The 19,563-nt window shown below is 40.6% G+C and overlaps 1 protein-coding gene across 1 annotated transcript in view; it reads right to left on the bottom strand.

Moving 5' to 3' along the window:
• Positions 1 to 1,127: 1,127 nt before the first annotated feature.
• Glb1l3 (galactosidase beta 1 like 3) overlaps positions 1,128 to 19,563 on the bottom strand; it is a 39,124-nt gene continuing 20,688 nt past the window's right edge. Inside the window, exons 10-20 of the mRNA XM_040730017.1 lie at positions 16,008 to 16,092; positions 13,040 to 13,177; positions 12,451 to 12,531; positions 11,664 to 11,770; positions 10,725 to 10,865; positions 10,329 to 10,400; positions 9,747 to 9,825; positions 9,228 to 9,315; positions 8,840 to 8,951; positions 1,835 to 1,951; positions 1,128 to 1,716 (exon numbers count right to left, since the gene is read on the bottom strand). Of these exons, the coding sequence (XP_040585951.1) occupies positions 1,645 to 1,716; positions 1,835 to 1,951; positions 8,840 to 8,951; positions 9,228 to 9,315; positions 9,747 to 9,825; positions 10,329 to 10,400; positions 10,725 to 10,865; positions 11,664 to 11,770; positions 12,451 to 12,531; positions 13,040 to 13,177; positions 16,008 to 16,092 (1,092 nt within the window). The 3' untranslated portion in view covers positions 1,128 to 1,644. The remainder of the gene's footprint in view (positions 1,717 to 1,834; positions 1,952 to 8,839; positions 8,952 to 9,227; positions 9,316 to 9,746; positions 9,826 to 10,328; positions 10,401 to 10,724; positions 10,866 to 11,663; positions 11,771 to 12,450; positions 12,532 to 13,039; positions 13,178 to 16,007; positions 16,093 to 19,563) is intronic.

Consider the following 19,563-nt stretch of genomic DNA (forward strand, 5'->3'; position numbering starts at 1 on the left):
AACGTAATGCATAATTGAATACAGACTATAGATAGTTCATTATAATAGTCAAGAATTTATAGTTAGGTAAGTTAGGTTTTCTAGATAGATAGAGATGTATTTGAGACAGATAGTCTTCAAACCTTTCAAAGACCTTCAAAAAATGGCATTTAAAATGGTTTAGGGTTTTTCTTAATAATGAGAAATGTCTGCTCCTGGCAGCACCAATTATGTCTGAGAGGAAGATGGGCATCGAAGAAACTTGTTATAGAGTCTGCTTTCAACATGGCAAGATTAGCCATTTGGGCAAGAAACTTCTCTTGCCTGTACTGCTTGACTGTTGTTGTATAATCTGGACATGCAGGACCCACAGAGAAGTGACTGCTGAACTAAGTCTTACAGGGTTCCTGCTTCATGGAAGATTCTACCAGACTTTCTGCAGGACACAGAAAAATGACTGACAGACTGCCAATGCAGATGGACAGTTTGAAATTTCCTGCTTTCCTGAGAAATCTTCTGGACACATTGTGGCCTATGGGCTGAAGATGGGTGCCCCGACAATACAGAGGAACTTCGGGTGACTGTCCAGGTAGCAAGATGTCTCTGTCAATCCTAGTATTTATATATTATCCTTCTGTGGTCTTTGATGGAGTTGAAGATAGATAGTTATAATTATAGTTTTCCTTAGTTATGATAAAAGATAAGCTACATGTAGAAATTTAGACTCACAAGAATGGGATGGATGATATTTTCTTTAAATCTTGCTAAATGTTGACAAAATATTGTAACTGTGTTCTTACTTGATAACTGTTCTGTTATATACAATTTGACTATGTTAAAGTTAAGACCTTTCTTTTTGTTTAGACAGAAAAGAGGAGATGTTGGGGAAGTCCTGTGATTATGTCAATAAAGCACTGTTGAGCCAATAGGGAACCAAGATAGGAGGGACTAGGAGTCCAGGAGGACTCTGGGAAGGAGAAAGACAGAGAGTCGAGATGTAACGCCATGGGGTAGGAAGCCCGGAAACTTCTCTGGTAAGAGACATACTTAGATTAACAATTATGGGGTAATTACTTAAGTTAGAGCTAGCCAGTAAGAAACAAACAAGGCCAACAGCTTCATAATTAATATAGCTTCCTGTGTGTTTATTTGGGACTGATGCGGCTCTAGAACCAGGCTGGCTGGAAGGCGTCACTCAAAGAAAAAGCTTCTCTTTACATACAAACATGATGGGTAAATACCTAAATACATTGATCAGTGACCACACACACACACACACACACACACACACACACACACACACCTCAAAGACCATGCCATGATGGAAGGTCAGCGTGCTTATTCTTCCCTAAGTAAGAGATAATGAGGAAGCAGAAGTTAAGCTTGTTTTTATTTTGTCCCTTTCTAAAGAGGCATCTAGACAGAGAATAAGAACTTACTAAGTATTAAGCATTTAACCTGATAAATTTGTTTATTGCACATTTTCAAGACTATAGCCTAAAAATGGGAATTAAGTCGGTAGTATAACATAGGTAATAATTTCTCTAAGTATTAAGGTTAGTTTTGTGTTTTTCTGCAGGCAACATTATGTGATAATCTTAGCAGTGATCAGTATCCTGAAGAAACATTCTGGGATAACTCCAACAATCCAAGACTTGTGTTGTACTAGTATTGCAGCTGGGGTTTGTTTTTACTTTGGACGTAGAAACCCTTCTTTTTCTTCTCGAACACAACAATCTGGGAAGAAAGAAAAACAGTCAGGCCTGTTGGCACTGGATGAAGAAAACACTGGAATTCAAGAACAAAGGTCCATCTAAAAGCTTATGTCACCTTGAAGCAAAGTTGGGTATCTCACCTCATTGTCTCCTGGATGAAGCCAGGGGCCAGGAAGGTACAGTGTTCTCTGAGGCCCAATGTCCTGATATCTTCCAAGATTACGTCCATTGACAAATACAAACCCATAATGCCAGTTCTGGAAGGAATGAGGGTTTGAGACATAGGAACAGAAAGTGAGCCTAAGGCACCATGGAGTAAGAGCAAGATTAAGGAGCCCAGGGGTACTCCGTATGAAAGTAACTTAGAATGGAAAACATCTAGAGCTTCTTCTCCTCTGTCTCTGAAGAAACAAGAAGAAAATGGGGCCAACTCTGCAGTAGAGATGCTACTGTGGTCCTGCTGTGCGTAGAGATGATGCTGTAGTCCTGCTACATGATGTGTGTGCTGCATTTTTAAAGCAGAGAGTTGTAGATTATTATTTGAAGATATGTTACATTCATTTATGCTGATAAACATTTGTTTAATGATGCAAAGATGTGTTGCATTCTTTTATGTTGCATTTGTTTAACTCTGTGAAACCATGCTGTCTACAACACCTGATTTGTCTAATAAAAGGCTGAATAACCAATAGCTAGGCAGGAGAGGGATAGGTGGGGCTGCCAGGCAGAGAAAATAAGTAGGAGGAGTGAGAAAAGGAGGAGGACAGGAGGATGGCAAGAGCCAGCCACCCAGACACACAACCAGAGAGAGAGTAAGAAAGAAAAGATATACAGAAAAAGAGAAAGGTAAAAGCCTAGAGGCAAAAAGTAGATAGAAAATTTAAAGAAAAAACTGACTAGAAATAAGTCAAGCTAAGGCCAGGCATTCATAAATAAGAAAAAAAATCTCTGTGTATTTATTTGGGAGCTTGGTGGTGAGCCCCCGAAGAGCAAAGAGAAAAAAAAAACTATGGCAGGGACTTTTATTTCCAAAATAAGAACAAGAAAATGGTTGCACAGTATTCCTGACAGTGATGAAAGTGGTCTTTTTATTATATTTTTATGCCTATTCATTTTATTTGTATAGGTATGAGTATGATGTCCCAATGTATGCATGTGCACTTGGAATGCCTTGTCCTTGATGACATCATAAGAAGGCATCAGACCCCCTGGTACTGGAGTTAGATAGTTTTAAGCTCCAATATGAGTAAGAACCAAACCCAGACCCTCTGAAGAGCAACCAGTGTTCTTACCTGCTAAGCCATCTCTCCAGGATGAACATAATTTTTTATAATCTACTGACAATGCATCATATAGTTACAGGAAGAATATTTAGGACAAGAAAATAAAGCAGCAAGGAGAGTTGACAATTTTTTTCACTAGAGAAATCTTACTCTGAGAGAGTTTCTGAGAACCTAAATAGGACCTTTCTTAGCTCACAAATGGTAAAAACATGGGTATCAAAAAAGCTCATCAAATAATGTGCTCTCTGAGTTGGGACTTTAAGGGACTCTACCCTAGCAAGGGTAATATAAAAGTTGTTCAGTCACCAGTAGCCTTAATATGCCAGTCACTCTGTTGCCTGTTTTAGAAGCGTCTCTAATGTGTGTTTTCTCAGAGCTACTAACCAGCTATATTAAACAGAAAGTCCAGACTGAGCTCTGGCCAAGTAGGGAAAAAATATAATTTGTAAATGGAGCAATTCTATGATAGTGAATGTCAAGCTGGTTATATAGCAGTCTTATACCTTGGGACTAATGAGGCCAAAAGTTTTGTCACCAGGCAAAAAGTCTTTGATAAGAAAGTCTGAGAAATTAATCCTGACTCAGAACTAGAACAAAGAGAAGAATGTTAACTTTATTTTGTAGAGTCCAGATTTGACTTCTCAGGTTTCATGTTCATGGTACAATCTAGAATGAGAGAAGTCTTCTAAACACAAATGGAAAAGAAATTTATTACAAAAAGAGAATCCACAGGTTGCTTCAGGCAGTAAATGACTCTGAAGAAATGGCAGCCATGCCAGGCAGTAGTGACACACACCTTTAATCCCAGTACTCAGGAGGCAGACACAGGAAGAACTCTGTGAGTTCAAGGCCAGCCTGGTCTACAGAGCAAGTTCCAGGACAGGTTCCAAAGCTACACAGAGAAACTCTATCAAGGAAGGAAGGAAGGAGGGAGGGAAGGAGGGAGGGAAGGAGGGAGGGAGGGAGGGAGGGAGGGAAGAAGGGCAGTCATGTATTTCAGAGAACCCAGAAGGGAAGATTCAGAAACAGTAAAAGAAAACTCCAACAGCACTACAGCTAAGTATGTGGTCATGTCCAGATTCTCTGCCTGACTTTGGTCCCATTCCTATTATGGAAATCATTTCCTCCAAATCTGAGGAAGACATTCCAAAACAAAACAATAGACTTTCAGATATTTCTATCTTTGTGGACAAAGCTTTCCTCAGGTTCAGGGATTAGTGTTTCTGAAGGATTGATTAGTGTGTGCAGAAACTAGGAAGTCACAGCTTCTAGGATTGCTGTAGCCTGACACTCTTCTCCTACACATAACCCCTACCTAGATTAGCTAAGCCTGAATCCTGGCACAGTAGGGTACCATGAACCTACTCTCTTAGTTACTATTCTTTGAAGAGACACCATGTCCAAGGCACCTTCTAGAAGAAAGCATTTAATTGGGGGCTTGCATACAATTTCAGGAGCTTAATGCACAAATAACATACAGAAGAGCATAAAAACAGTCAGGCATGGTGCTGATCAATAGTAGAGAGAAAGAGGGAACCTTGCCCTGGTGTTAGCTTTTGAAACATCAAAGACCCTCCTCAGTGACTCACCTCCTGCAACAAGGCTACACCTCTTAATCCTTCCTCAACACTTCCACTAGCCAATAGGGGCAATCCTCATTCAAACCATCACATGAACCTGCTTCCAGCTATATACGATAAACCCACCTCCTCAACTCAGATGTATAAAATAAAGCAGAGTTTCCAAGTTGCTGGCTTTGCCAGTGTGTCTCCATCAGATCACATGTGGCTCCCCTGAGCCCAGCTTTTCTGTCCATGGATCTGTACTTTTTTCATTTCTTCTTCACCTTGGTCAGATTTCCAGAACAAAACCACGCAGAACATGGCAGTGTATTTCCGAAAGAATAGCATTCAACTAAGAACTGGACTCTCACTGGGAATAGCAGGACAAGCAGAGGCGTGCTGCCAGGAGAGGACTTCCAAGTAGACTGCAAAGTCATAACAACTACCCCAGGAGAATTTAAATATTTCATGCATTCCTTGGCTTGGGGAGGGGAGTAGAAGCCTTCTCTGACAGGACAGGAAAAGCAAGGGAGAGTTATTCAAGGATGTTTAAAAGAAATTATCCCCAGGTTTGAGTTGTACCAGTCTATCCATAGTAACAGTGAACCCACTTTTGTTTCAAAGACAGTGGATGGGCTTTCCCAGAAGCTGGGAACATGATGGACAATGCAGTTTAGACGCATTAGTACTCTGGCAAACCTTAAAGGGTCAATCACACTTAAGGTCAGCCCAGCCAAACTTTCCCAGAAAGCTATTTTTACCCACTGTCCTGACTCACATCAGGGTTGCTACCAAAGAAGCTCAAGTTTACCTCTGTGAAATGTTATATGAATAATCCTTTCTGGGAGGTACTAGTTCTAGCATACCCATGGATGTGCATAGATTGGACTGCCAATAAACCATACAAACCATCTAGGGCAAGCAATGCCTACCCTTGTTAAGTATACAGACTTAAATGTGTACTTTCGTTCAAGGGTAAGATTTCACCCCTATCAACCAGAAGAGTGAGTGTTTCAAAACCTGGAAATCAGGATCCACTTAAGAGTAGTGTGGTTGGTGGTTTGAATAAGAATGGTCCACATAGGCTCATATATTTGAATGCTTAGTCTGCAGAAAGTGGTACCATTTGAGAAGGATTAGGAGGTGTGGCCTTGCTGGAGGAAGTGGGTCCCTGGGGATGGGTTTTAAGATTTCAAAGACCCACACCAGACCCAGAATCTTTCTTCCTGATACTAGAAGTACAACTCTCAACTACCTCTCCAATAACATGCTTGCCTGAGTGTAGCCATGCTCTTCACTTTAATGATAATGACCTAATCATCTCTAACTGTAAGCCAGCCCTGATTAACTTCTTTCTTTTATAAAAAGTTGCTATGGTCATGCAATAGAAAATGACTAAGACAAGTAGTTTAACCCAATCTGGGAAAGACCTTTGTCATAGTCATTGTTCTGTTGCTCTGAAGAGACACCATGGCCACAGAAACTCTAATAAGAGAAAACAATTAACTGGGGACTTACGTTTAATTTCAGAGGCCTAGTCAATTATCATCAAGGCAGGAAATATGGTGACAAGCATGGCAGTGCTGGAGAAGTAGTTGAGAACTACATCCTGATCAGTGGGGAGGGGTAAGAAAGACTGGACCTAGTATGGCTAGTATGGGCTATTGAACCTCAAAGCTGACCCCTAGTGACATGCTCCCTCTAGCAAGTCCACACTTCCTAATCCTTTTCAAATAGTGCCACTACATTATTACTAAGCATTCAAATATATGAGCCCATAAGGACCATTCTTATCAAACTACCACAACTTCAATGAATACTCATACAAGCATAGCCACCTGGATTTTTTACACCAGAGTAAAGAGAGCACAGAACCAATATACGAGAAACAAGATATTCATTTGTTTGGTGGAGGTTTGTATATACCCATGGAGGGATGATAGATAGATAGATAGATAGATAGATAGATAGATAGATAGATAGATAAAATAAGCACTGGTCCAGCTAGCCAACATTGCTCTTGAGAATTAAAAAAGCCCTCCCTCTGAGTATTTGCCTTGGAACCAGGAAAGTTGATTCTGGAATACATCTGATAAAATGTTTCTTCCCTGGTGGGAAATCATAAACACAAACTTTAAAGAAAGTACCTAATAACATGGTCTGGGACATTTCTGCTCAATAGAGAAGGATAAACTCCTTGGCCAAACTGGTGTTCTGTAACCAAATAACCTTAGATCATATTATGGTTCAGCAAGGGCAGATACATCCTATCACAACTGTCTCTTTTGTTGCCATCCCCATTTTCTCTAAAGTTAAATTTTATTTTTAGAAGATAAGAAGATATGCATCCTGGTTTTTAGAAATATCCCCAAAAGCATTGTCTGAGTTGCTCTGGCAGTTTCAGTTAGGAAGCCTATACATATTTGTAAAGCATTTTTGAAGAGAGCACATTCATGAGCAAGCTCTGTTTAAGATGTGTGTTAATGAGCATGCTCAGTTTAATGTCATAGTTCCATAAGGAAAGATGGTGGACACATGCCCAGGCAGGACTTCAAGGTCATGAGACACATGTTTAAATTTTAAAAGGAACGCTTCTTGGCATACTCATCTTATGTCATTAAAATCGTGGACGAGAGCCCTTTAGGCATGTTGAGTTTCTTTTTCTCAAAAAGGTTTATGCCTTTCATAGACACTTGTCTCATTTAGCTACTAACAAGTTTGACATTCTTGCCTACCACGTAAGATATGTTACTGTTCATTCTAGAAGGAAGCCATGGTGTATAAAATAATAGGGGATTGGATTATTATTATTATAAAGTAAGTCTTAGGATACCTGGGACCTCCGGTAAGATAAAGCCATGTGGAAATACATGGATTATTAGAAAATGGATGAATAAATTAAGACTGAGCAAGCCAATAAGAAGCCCACGTCGCCAGCCAACAGCTTATAACTAATGTAGCGTCTGTGTGTTTCTTTGGAGCAGAGAAGGGCAGTGGGACCTAGCCAGGCCAGAGAAAACCTCACATTACAAAAGCCTCAACAACAGATCAGATCAAACAGAAGAACTTCTGAACTTCAACACTAACCTGTTTGAATTATGTCAGTAAAGGGAAAAAAAGAAGGGGAAGGGCCGGGCGGTGGTGGCGCACGCCTTTAATCCCAGCACTCGGGAGGCAGAGACAGGCGGATCTCTGTGAGTTCGAGGCTGGGCTGGACCGATAGCCTCCAAAACAATACAGAGAAACCCTGTCTTGAAAAACCAAAAAAAAAAAAAAAAAAAAAAAAAAGAAGGGGAAGGACAAAAAGGGATAGGGAAGGAGAAAAAGGAAGGAGGAGACAGAAAGCCTATGAAAATTATAAAATGTCAGTAAGAAAATAAATGTTCACATCACAGACATCACAGTAGGAATGAAGAGAAGAAGTGGCCTTGCTTGGGTTTTATTTGCTTTAGTTGTTACATATTTTTTCGTACATATATATATTATTTCTTTGAGAATTTTATATATATTTTGACCATATTCAACCTATTTTCATATATATATATACATATTAGTTCTTTGAGAATTTTATATATATTTTAACCATATCCAACCTTCCTCTCCCAACTCCCACTCCCACTGACTCACTTCCTACTAAACTTTGCATTGTTTCCCCCATCATCAAGGCTGACTTGTACTTCCAAAATATTCTTGGATGTGTCCATCTTCCACTGGATGAGGGTGGAATCATCAACAACTCCCAACAGCTAAGAATTGCCAATGACTCCTCAGCTAAGGGTGGAACTTTATGCCCAACTCTCCTCTCCATTCTGAGATTTGTTCTTGCTTAGGTTTTCACAAGTCTTGTGCATGCTATCACAGCCCCTGTGAGTTCACATGTCTATCTGCTCTGCTGTATCCAGAGGTACTGTTTCCTTGTAGTCATTCAAGCTCTTGCATTCTTTCCACCTCCTTTTTGGCAATGTCCTAGAGTCTTTAAAACGATATGTGTGGAACCAGAGACAAGGCTGAGTAGTTAGGAACATATACTGCTCTTACATAAGACCTGAATTCAATTATCAGCACCTATGTTAGGCAGTTTCACAACTGCTTATAGCTCCAGTTCCAGGGGACCTGACTTCCTCTCCTGGCCTCCAGGAAAGGTCATACACATTCATGCTTACACGTACAAACATACATACATACATACATACATACATACATATACACATACATACACACACTTAATTTTTAAAAGAAAATACATCTTAAAAGAAAGTACATGTTTAGAACATCAGAGAAGAAGAGGAGGCTTACTTACTGATAGGTCCAGGAAGGTATCCTTGGGAGAAGAACCAGCGTTCAAGATCCCCCAGTAGAATGCAGGACCTACATAATGCTCTGGGGCAACCTCCCAGGGGGCAGAGCGGAGCCTGGAGGAGGAATCAAAATGCTAAGGAGTACTCTTCCCAGTTCTCCTTCCAATACTGACCCAGCTTTCTCCCACAGAGACCAGGATTTCATCTACATTTCTAACTAGAAGTATTAGAGGAATCACTGGAACACCTATTCTGTTCTAGTCTGAGTGGAGCATCTGATAATTTCAGTCCATCCCTTCAGATGTCTGAATCTTGGGCTTTTCATCAGCAGAGGAAAAAGTCATGACCTCTCAGATCATCAGGATGCATTGGGAATAGGGAAGCGCATACCTCTTGAAGAAACTCATCTTCATGTCCAGAGAATAAATGGTGAAATTCTTTAGCAAAGTGCCATTGATGGTAACATCCTCATCTAATCCTGTGGATGGGAAGCAGAGAAGAGACTAGCAACTGGGATTGGATATTCTCCAAGGTTTGGCACAGGATAATTTCTGTTGAGGAATACAGCCTTTAGAATAAATACTGAACCATCCTATTGTCACTTAAAATGTCTCGTTATGTGCTTCCATGCTACTGAAAACATTCCCTACTTAATATAGGGACTTTTAATAAAAGAAGACTGAGTGAGTCCTGATCTAAGATGGGCCAGCATTAAACATAATTGCTCCGCTTTCCTGCCATGGATAACAAGAAAAGGCAGAACAAAGGAGGGGGCATGAAGTAACATCATCACTCCTAGGACTGAAGTAGCCCACTTCTCAGAAGACCATTTCTGTCTTCACAACCCCCAAACAGCCACAGCTATATGCTCCAGGTAAGTCACACTTGTTTCTCAACACCAAAGCCTACCTTTCCGCTCATTTTGAATTTTCCATGAATAATTTATCCGGCCTTGATTCTCAACCAGGATCCTCAGAAGTTGACAATCCTGCTTAAGCGAACAAGTTAGTGAAAAACGAAATAGCCAACTAGAGTTCATATTCTAGAAAATATTCATTTTTCCAATTCATCTCTCTCTTTCTCTCTCTCTCTCTCTCTCTCTCTCTCTCTCTCTCTCTCTCTCTCACACACACACACACACACACACACACACCACTCCATACTCAATCTACTCTTTCTTTATTGCTGTTCCCATTAGGACAAGCTAAAAAAAATCTTTCAATCTGATTTTGGTAAGTGACCCAAACAGGAGCTGAAGGTTGAGTCAAGCCCAAGAAGAATTTCTACTCTTGCTAAATAGTGCATAATATAGGTCCTTAGACCACCAAAACTTAAAAGATGCCCTTAGATTACTTAGATTATGGCCCTACACACTTCCTGCTACAGCCCTTTGTGAGAAACCCAATGGACAAAGGTGGTAGTCAAGCCCCAGAACCAGGTTGCCTTTGAAGGGGCAGTCAAGAGTATTACCTGAACTGTGGGATTATGTACCTGAATTTTAGGAATAGTCAGGTCATAAGTATTCTCATCCAGATGTCCTATACTTGTGTCATTCAAAAACACCTATGAAATAAGAGTTGGCATCAGATTGATTGACAGGCCTATCTGAAGGACAGAGCTTTAGGTAGAAAGTGGTCACAAGGAAGAGAAAGACAGGTAGGTAGTGACTTCAGTGCTCAGATGTCTAGAAGCTGAACAGGACTTCCCAATAGACTGGGAGTTACATCAAAACAAACAATAAAAGTCTATTTGATTTGGCTCCAAGTTTCCTATGATTCCGGCATACTGGTAAAATAAATATTAGCATATAGTGAAATGAATCTGTAACTACACTCCTCAATAGCAGAGGTAAGCTATATGCCACCAGAGATACCTGCTGCTGCCTACCTGTGCTGAATCATGAACTGAAGCATAAAGATTGCCTCCACCACAGATGGAAGTCTCATAGAGGACCAATCCAAATGGCTGGCCACTGTTATTGTTTATTGGAAGATTCTCCATGGTGACTGGAGTGTGTAACATGACAGGCTAAAATGGAAACAGGGCAGGAACAGAAGGCAAAATGAGGAGAATCCATGATCCTTCTCTTAAGACTCTTGTCACTATTTGTTGGACCACACAATGGTCCTCAAGGATTTCTTGAATGAAAACAATCACATAATAGATGCTATGACAATGCTTCTATGATAATATATTTACTGTACAAGAAATTTTGAGTAATAGTACATTGTAAAGACTGCATAACCACTGTAATCATAAAATGAATCAACAGAATAAGCAAATAACACAAAATGACTGAAGATGAGAGAAACATTTTCGACTCAGCAAACATTGATTATATGGACCATTTATTGGTCTCATGTCTAAAATAGCAATAGTAGAGGTGAAGCCTGTATAAATTCAAGAATTTGGTTTCTACAGATAAGACAGGCTTCTCATTTAGATGGGAAGAAAACACATAAAATTAAAAAATACAGCCTAACTAATGGTTAATGAAGATTTCTTGCATGGATTCATACCTAAGAGACTTTCCATTTGTGGATCCTATAATAGCATTCACTAAGTGGTCATCTAAGCTGGGAGTAAGATCTGCTACAAGGTAATATACTCTGCTATGCCCATTTTATCATGCTAATTCTTCAAGTTCTTTAACATCTTCTCCAAAGGAACAACAATCCCTGACCTATAATGCCATGAAGTAGTTTTTAAACCCCCATAAAAAAGTTCCTTGATCAATGTCTCCTCTAGGACCCACACCCTTTCCCCCTATTTCTCCATGGTCCCACCCTCCACCCCTGCCCCTGCTAGTGCCAAAGCAATTCTCACCTTATTTAAGTATGGTAGGATATCAAACAATGGCAAATAGAATATTATACCCACAGGGGCATACACAGCCTTGGGAGTAGGGTGAGGCAATCGAGGCAGGGAACCTACTGTAACGAGAATAGGTCACAGGGCTAAGTAACTAAAATAAACATTCCTTTCTCTAAGCATTCCCATGGCTATCTGTGACCTCTGTATCTAGAAACAGAAGAAAAATGAGCTTTATACTAGGACATGCTCCTCTAAGGGAGATAATTGGAGCCACTTTGCATTTTGACATCTGGTAGAGACACATATCTAGGAAACATTAATTATAGTAGACACATATACCTAGTGAACATGTGTGCCTGATTTAACTTAACTGGAGACATAGAAAAGAGGACCAATAGAAAGTTCTGTGTTACATCTTTTGCAATACTGGCTTTTACCTCTGCTCTAACCCTCACTGGACAGCTAGTTAGATACATTAAAGTCAAAATCATAAGTTTCCTTTCTGCATCTGTGGTTGCTTTACACATAATATTAAGCTTTGCAAATAGGAAATTACTTGCCTTCATCATCTCATAGGAATCCAGTTTTGTTGCTTTCATATTTCAGTAAAGAAGGTTAAAGGAAATACTCATACAGCCCATCTAGCTTTTAAGTGGGAACTTGGAAGTTGAAGTAAGATTGCCCTTGCTCATTAGAGCTTATAAGCTTCTACACCCCCGCCCCGCAAAAGACTTCTCCATTTTCTCAATCCTCCACAAACTACAGGCAGCCCATGAGAGTGCCATCCCCCACTTAGTACCTGAAGCAGAAGCTAAAAGTTTCCGAAGCTTGAAATACTTTTCTGTGTAATCTCCAGCCTCGGTCAGTACAGCATCATAGTCTACAAGACAGAGGACCATGTTTGGGCCATACAGTCCTCCACAGCAGGCCCTGTTTCAGTATGGGGACATGTAGCATCAAAGTTGGGATAGATCCACCGCGCTCTATAACAGGCTGAGATGTGGGTGTGAAATGTCAACCTGGAAACATTCCCCCAAATCCTATCTGGAAACATGGGGCTCACTCTTCTCTTCTACATTCTCATAGACATTCTTGTCACTTCTACCTGGTGTCCTAGTCCCGCCTAGCTAAGCCTGAGAACAATGGGCTCAGTGAACTAAAATGAAGCAGCACATTAGGTACCCAGGATCCTACCTGCTAGAATGACAGCTGGCTGGGCAGCACGCATGTCAAAGAATAAAGGAAAGCAGACAAAAGGCCTCAGTGCTCAGTGCTCTGCACAAACTGCATGTTGAAATCTCATGATCCAAAAACATGGTTGTGGAATCTCCTCCCCAAAGCTGTAGGACTACCCATCCCAGAGAAGTGACCCCACCATCATCACTTACCATAGCTAGTCACAACACTTAGGTGCTCACTGTAATGGAGGGCTCCATTTATGAAACCAAAATTGGTTCCGCCGTGGAACATATACATGTTGAAGGAGATTCCATATTTGATAAATCTAGACACAGTATATCGAATTTCTGTTGGGGGTGGTGAAAACAGAAGGGATACAGAGACCTTAGGTAAAAACTAACATTTCCAGTTCCATTCACCACAACCAATCATTCATCTTTTTTTACTAACAAGTGGGTGGAACCATCCAGAACAATTCTTGAAGAACAAGTCCTGACACTTGCACCACTTTTTTTCCTCCCCTGCACTATAGCTTTGGTACAAATTGAATGCAAACTGCACGTACTAAGTGATAGTCTAAAACTCTTATCTTACAAATACCTAAATTTTAAAAAAGTTACACATAACTAATATGCCTTCATTCCTTCCTTCCCAGAATAATGTCTCTAGAGGTGTTGAGTTAAAAGCATCACATCAGTGCACTATGCCTGTGGCTATTTATAATTTTGACCACAAAAACTTCCATTTTGCCAGCGTGTTTAACAGTGGCTTCTCCGAGTTCCAGGACAGCCTCCAAAACAATACAGAGAAACCCTGTCTCGAAAAACCAAAAAAAAAAAAAACCCCAAAAAACAGTGGCTTCTCTTCTCTCTGGCTGCCATGAGAAGTGGGAAGATGGCAGTTTATCATGGGCCTTGGCTCTGACTATGCTCTTCACTGTTTGTTTACAAGACCACACCTCCATCTCTCTCCCTGTCTCCCTGTCTCTCTCTCTGTCTCTGTCTCTCTCTCTGTCTCTGTCTCTCTCTGTGTCTCTGTCCCTTTCTCTCTCTGTATCTATCTATCTATCATCTATCTATCTATCTATCTATCTATCTATCTATCTATCTCTATCTCCTGGATTCTGCCTGGCTACCAATCAAATGAAGGCTTTAATTCTCACACCATCACAGGAATTATGAGCAAATTAACAATGAACAACTATGTGTAGCAATCATGACACTGTGCCCCAGACACCAGTGACCACGTCTGCTGCTTGGTGACATGATGACTGGAGACAGGGCCGGGTTTATGGCAATGCTGGTGTTAATTTTACATGATCTTTTATGGTTATGGCTATGGTAGTTATGTTTCCTTGCCTTGGGTTTTCTTTTCAGTTTTGTCGTCTGAAGCTAGGTATTGTCTGTTTCTCAGTCATCAATACTTAGGTAATTGTCCCACTTCAGTACAACTGAGCTTTTCATACAGCAATAATAAAATAGCTCCATGGCAACACACTTTTGCTATATAAATGGGAATTGCCAGGCATTATTCTGAGTGGCAGCATTAAATCTTTTCAAAAATCCTTGATTCTCCTCCCCTCATTCTTTGCTTTTGAAAAACAGGACATTTCCCATCTTATTTGATGGAGATGTAGTCTTTGTATGCCTTTATGGGTGACTTGATAGTAGTTCGCTATATGTGTCAAAGCACAATAATTAAACCAGGATAAGAAATGTGCCTATGGCCGGGCGGTGGTGGCGCACGCCTTTAATCCCAGCACTCGGGAGGCAGAGCTAGACCGACAACCTCCAAAACAATACAGAGAAACCCTGTCTCATAAAAACCAAAAAAAAAAGAAAAAAGAAAGAAATGTGCCTATGTCATTAATCACTGGCCATTTTATGCTGGGTCTCGTATGGCCATTTTCTTTAGTCGTTGTAAATTTCTCAAAGGTTGCTTTAACAAGCAGACCTAACGTCCCGTCTCTGCTGCATTTTGGAGTCCCTCACTCAGCCTCCTCCTTTCTTCTCTCCACACCCTTTTCACTCTCTGATTACTATTATTCCACTCCCCTCTTCTATGAGAGCAACTTTTTAAGAAATTTCCACAAATGTAGGAGAAATTATACTTGTCATTCCTTAACTGGGTAGCTTCACTTAACACAAACAACTCCAGTTCCATCCCTGCTGCTGCAGATGGCAGGGTTTCCTTCTTTTATGACTGAACAATGCTCCATTGTGCATATTTACCACATTCTTTTTTTTCTTCTGTGTCATATACAGGTGTTCTTTCTTTTTCTTTTTATTTATTTATTATTTTATTTCATTTTACATTCCACCCACAGTTCTCCTCACCCTTCCTCCCACCCCCTTAGACTCCCCCAAGCCCATCCCCAATCCACTCCTCCTCATGGGTAAGGGCTCCCATGTAGAGTCAACATAGTCTGGCACAATAGGTTGAGACAAGGCCAGGCCCCTCTCCCATGCATTAAGGTTGAGCATGGTTTGCCACCATAGGAAGTGGGCACCAACAAGCTAGCTCCTATACTGGGATTACACTGTTTACCACATCCTTTTAATCCATTCAAAGTTAAATAATCTCCATGGGGGGCGGGCACAGAAGTGAAAGAAATCTGCCTCAAATTACAAAGTTACTGCTGAAGTGCTGGCATTGAAGTCCTGCTCTTAGGCTCCAGGATCCAAGTCCTCAACTCCCACTGCTCGTGGGTCCCTGGTAATCACTACCACTTTGTTGACCATTCTAAGAATCGTCTTCCCCAGAGATGAGTAAGACACCATGCAATGGTCCAGCACCTTTCTTAGGACACTTTCATGTCCACCTTCCCTAACTGAAGAGAACCATTTCCTGCCTCAGTTCTCTCGTGGCAGCGAACAGCCTGAGAAATATGGACTATACAGTAATGTCTTAATAACTAACATTCTGCTGGTTTCACTCAGTTGTAAGATTCCTGTGGGGTAAGTATCATACAATTTGTCCTCACAAGGTTATCTTAAGGGTAAGTAACATACAATTTGTCCTCACAAAGTCTTCTTAAGAACATGGACAGTGCTTGTAACTAGCAAAGATTAGATTGATATGTGTGTCTCCCCAGGCAAGTTATGAGCAGAGAGCTGTGTGAATGACCTGTGGCACAGGACCTTCCTGACTCAGAGTCAAAAACGATGATTCACTTACCATCTGCACTTTTAACATTGTGTTTCTTCCCCCACGTGTCATACCAGCCAGTCCAGTATTCCATAACCATAAAGGGTTTATCACTCTAGAAAGAAAGCAAATCAAACAATAAGTATAGCTTTCCCCCCGCAACAGATACGTTTTCCTATTTGATACAAACTCTCTCATACTCATATGATTTTTATTTCACATTTAAAGATTTATTTATTTTATGTATACTGTTCTCTATCTGTATATATATCCCCATGCCAGAAGAAGGCATCAGTGTTGTGCCCAAGTTGCAAAGTCCCCAGAGACCACCAGGAAGACAGACCCACTAAACTGCAAAAGCAAAGTTTAATGATTGTTCATCCACCCATGACAGGGACCCCCGTCTGACTGGCTGTCGCAGCAGCCTCCAGAGGGAGTCTATTGCTACTGTCTACTGCTAGGTTTTAAAGGCAAAAGTTACAGGATTACAGCAGTAGGTATAGGTTGGTTTCTGATTGGTTGACATTTTGGAACAATCAGGAGAATTTCTCAAAGTCATATTTTGGCATGAAATACCTGTGTACCAGTTATTTTCATTGGTAAGTGCTAAGAGAGGACATTCTGTGGTTTCTATGGCATTCTCTTGATACTTGCAGGTGGCCTGTTGTGCATAGATACCAGTAGTTTTCTGAACTATATCCTGGAGACTACAGGGGAGGTTTCGGTCCCCCCTGGAGTTTCTTTTGTGACCAAACACTTCCCAGGAATCAAGTATCTAGGAGGTTGGAGGTGGGTTGGGGGGGGTGTCCTGGAGTTTCTTTGTGTTCAGTTTTGGCCCTAGACTCTGAGAGGCCAGAGGATCTGGAGTTTCCTTGTGTCAGGGGCCTATGTGTCTTTTCTGTAGCCTGTCATGACTGCTAAAGCAGGGGGCTGAGTGAGGGTCTGGTCCCTTTATTTCTAAATTATTAAATGTAAAGTCTTTAAGTTTAGTTTACCCCTTTCAATCAGGTCCTAGTATAGATGGCTGGGAGCCACCATATTGTTGCTGAGATTTGAACTCAGAACCTCTGGTAGTGCAGTCAGTGCCCTTAACCACTGAGTCATCTCTTCAGCCCCTGATTTTTATTTCTATCAGTACTTACTTGTATATTTTTTGCTTAGAAACTAGTGTGTAAAGGTTTTTAATTCTCCTGTCTTAATGAATTATACCTTTTATGGCTACAAAATAACTACTGACACATCAAAATGACTAGTAATTATTGACCTTCTGCTATTACAAAGCACTGAGTAAAGCATTTTATGTAAGTAGTTCTATGTAACAGCCCCACAATGATAAACCACCGCCCCACTGCACAAACGATAAGTCGAGTTAGGCTACTGTCTAACTTGGCCCAGCTTGGAAGTGCTGGAGCTGGGATTTGAACTAGCAAGTGTAGTACCTGCAGCTACAGTCGTGACTATTGCTCTGTGCTATGGGGGTGATGACAAAAGACTTGTTAGCACAAATTGTACAGAAATACATTGAAGTCTTCTATTTCCCAACTCCCCAGAACTTATGTTTACCTAAGATACAGGCATTCCTTTTAACTTTTATCTTATGGATGCCTAAACTCTTGATCAAACACATGTTCAAGTTAACAACTAGATCCACTCCACTTCCACCAGCATTCTCAAGTCAGTGCAGCAATGAAGGCTCCTGCTTAAAAAGCAGTATCTTACTAGCAAGCTCTGCTCTTGGGCCAAATGCATTAAAATTTTGTCTGCACAATTCTGTCTCTCTGTCTCTGTCTCTGTCTCTGTCTCTGTCTCTCTCTCTCTCTTTCACACACACACACACACACACAAAGACAAAGCACTAACTAAAAGAAAACTAAAGTAGCTACATTCATATTAGACATACAACTCAGAAAAATAGAAATTCTAAAGGGATACATTTCTCATGCAATTTCCCAATAAAATACTATACGTTAATGTACCTAAAAGAACCCTCAAAACACTTAAGACAACCACTAATAGAACAATGGGATGAACAAACAAATCATGATCATAACTTGAAAGCAAAGACAAAGTGCATATTATTCTCAAATGTACATGGAATATTCCTCAAGACTGGCATGAAATGAATCTCAGTAAATGAGCAAGAACAGAAGTAATACAAATTATTTTCTTTGCTATCAACAGTATTAACACAGATACTAATCTAACTTGAAACAAAAATAGAGTCCTCTCAGAGAGAGCAAGCAGCATTTGTAATCACATGACTTTTACTAAATGGGACCTGTAGGTGAATTCGTTGTCTTTCTTACAGAGAATGTCATTTAGAAATCTTATTTTACATAATAAATGTGTCCAATAGGATAGAGTTGGGAATTCTAGCACATAGAGGAGACAGATATTTTTAATTCAGTTTAGTCCAGCTTCCTAGGTGACAGTCACACGTTGGAGGAAAAGTCTGTTGCATTTCCCTCGTTACTTCTGATTTCTGTTGTTTTGAACTATTGTGTTTTAAGAACAGTATAATTAGAACCGGTGTCCAAATGAAATTCCATATTTTGACTTCCCACTGTTAACTGTACTGGGGCCTCCTGTGTGAATTTTGAATTGGCTCTGAAATATTGGAGAGCACCTAGGCCCTTGTGTGAATCATCTTCTAATTCACAGTTTTGTCTTTTCCTGAGACCTATGAGAAAGTAAGACCATGTGGATAGATGGGGGACCCCTGGTTAGGTGTAAAATGCACAGCTAGTAAAGCCTGGATTAAAATGGTAATTGCAGGATCTCAGAGGAAAGAGTAGTTCTTCCAAATAAAAGGCTTTGGAAAGAATTCAGACAGTATTGTAAAATTCCTTAACTGTGAACTAATCCAGCATACAAACTGCCCTCCCTCTAACACTCCAATTCTGACAGTTTTAAAAAACATACAAAGCTGAGCGGTGGTGGCACACGCCTTTACTCTAGCACTCGGGAGGCAGAGGCAAGCGGATCTCTGTGAGTTCGAGGCCAGTCTGGTCTAAAGAGTGAGTTCCAGGACAGCCTCCAAAGCTACACAGAGAAACCCTGTCTCAAAAAGACAAAAGAAAAAAATATAAATGAATATCTGTTTTTTTCACAATTTGAAAACTATAAATATATTGTATAATATATTCAATCCACCATGCCAAACCTTCAATAACTGTTATACTGGGAAATAATGGATGGTTTTCAATTTTGGTCCTTTAGGATTATTTCAGGGTTTGTTTTCTTGGTGTATGTGTGGGGGCGGGGTCTGCTTTATGTTTTATGCTTTTGAATGCAGGAATCCAACATCAAAAGCCTCCTAATACTCCCAGGCTATACCATCTCAAGAGTTTCAAAAGTTCTCTTTTTTTGCTTACACTAGACTTGCACAACAACAAGTCAGTCAATAGTCCAACACAGAGGGCAGAGGGACCCACAAGCCTCAACCCTAGCTGAGAGACTGACAGTTGATGACTACCAGGGAAGAGGGAGTCCTGTTTCTTTAAGGGTATGGTCCCTGGGAGACTGACCAAGCACCAACCGGTGGCCCCACTACCTACTGCTCAGTATACGGCAGCACAAGTTAGAC

Source organism: Mesocricetus auratus, unplaced genomic scaffold (assembly GCF_017639785.1).
Source record: "Mesocricetus auratus isolate SY011 unplaced genomic scaffold, BCM_Maur_2.0 Super-Scaffold_100022, whole genome shotgun sequence".
Classification (NCBI taxonomy): domain Eukaryota; kingdom Metazoa; phylum Chordata; class Mammalia; order Rodentia; family Cricetidae; genus Mesocricetus; species Mesocricetus auratus.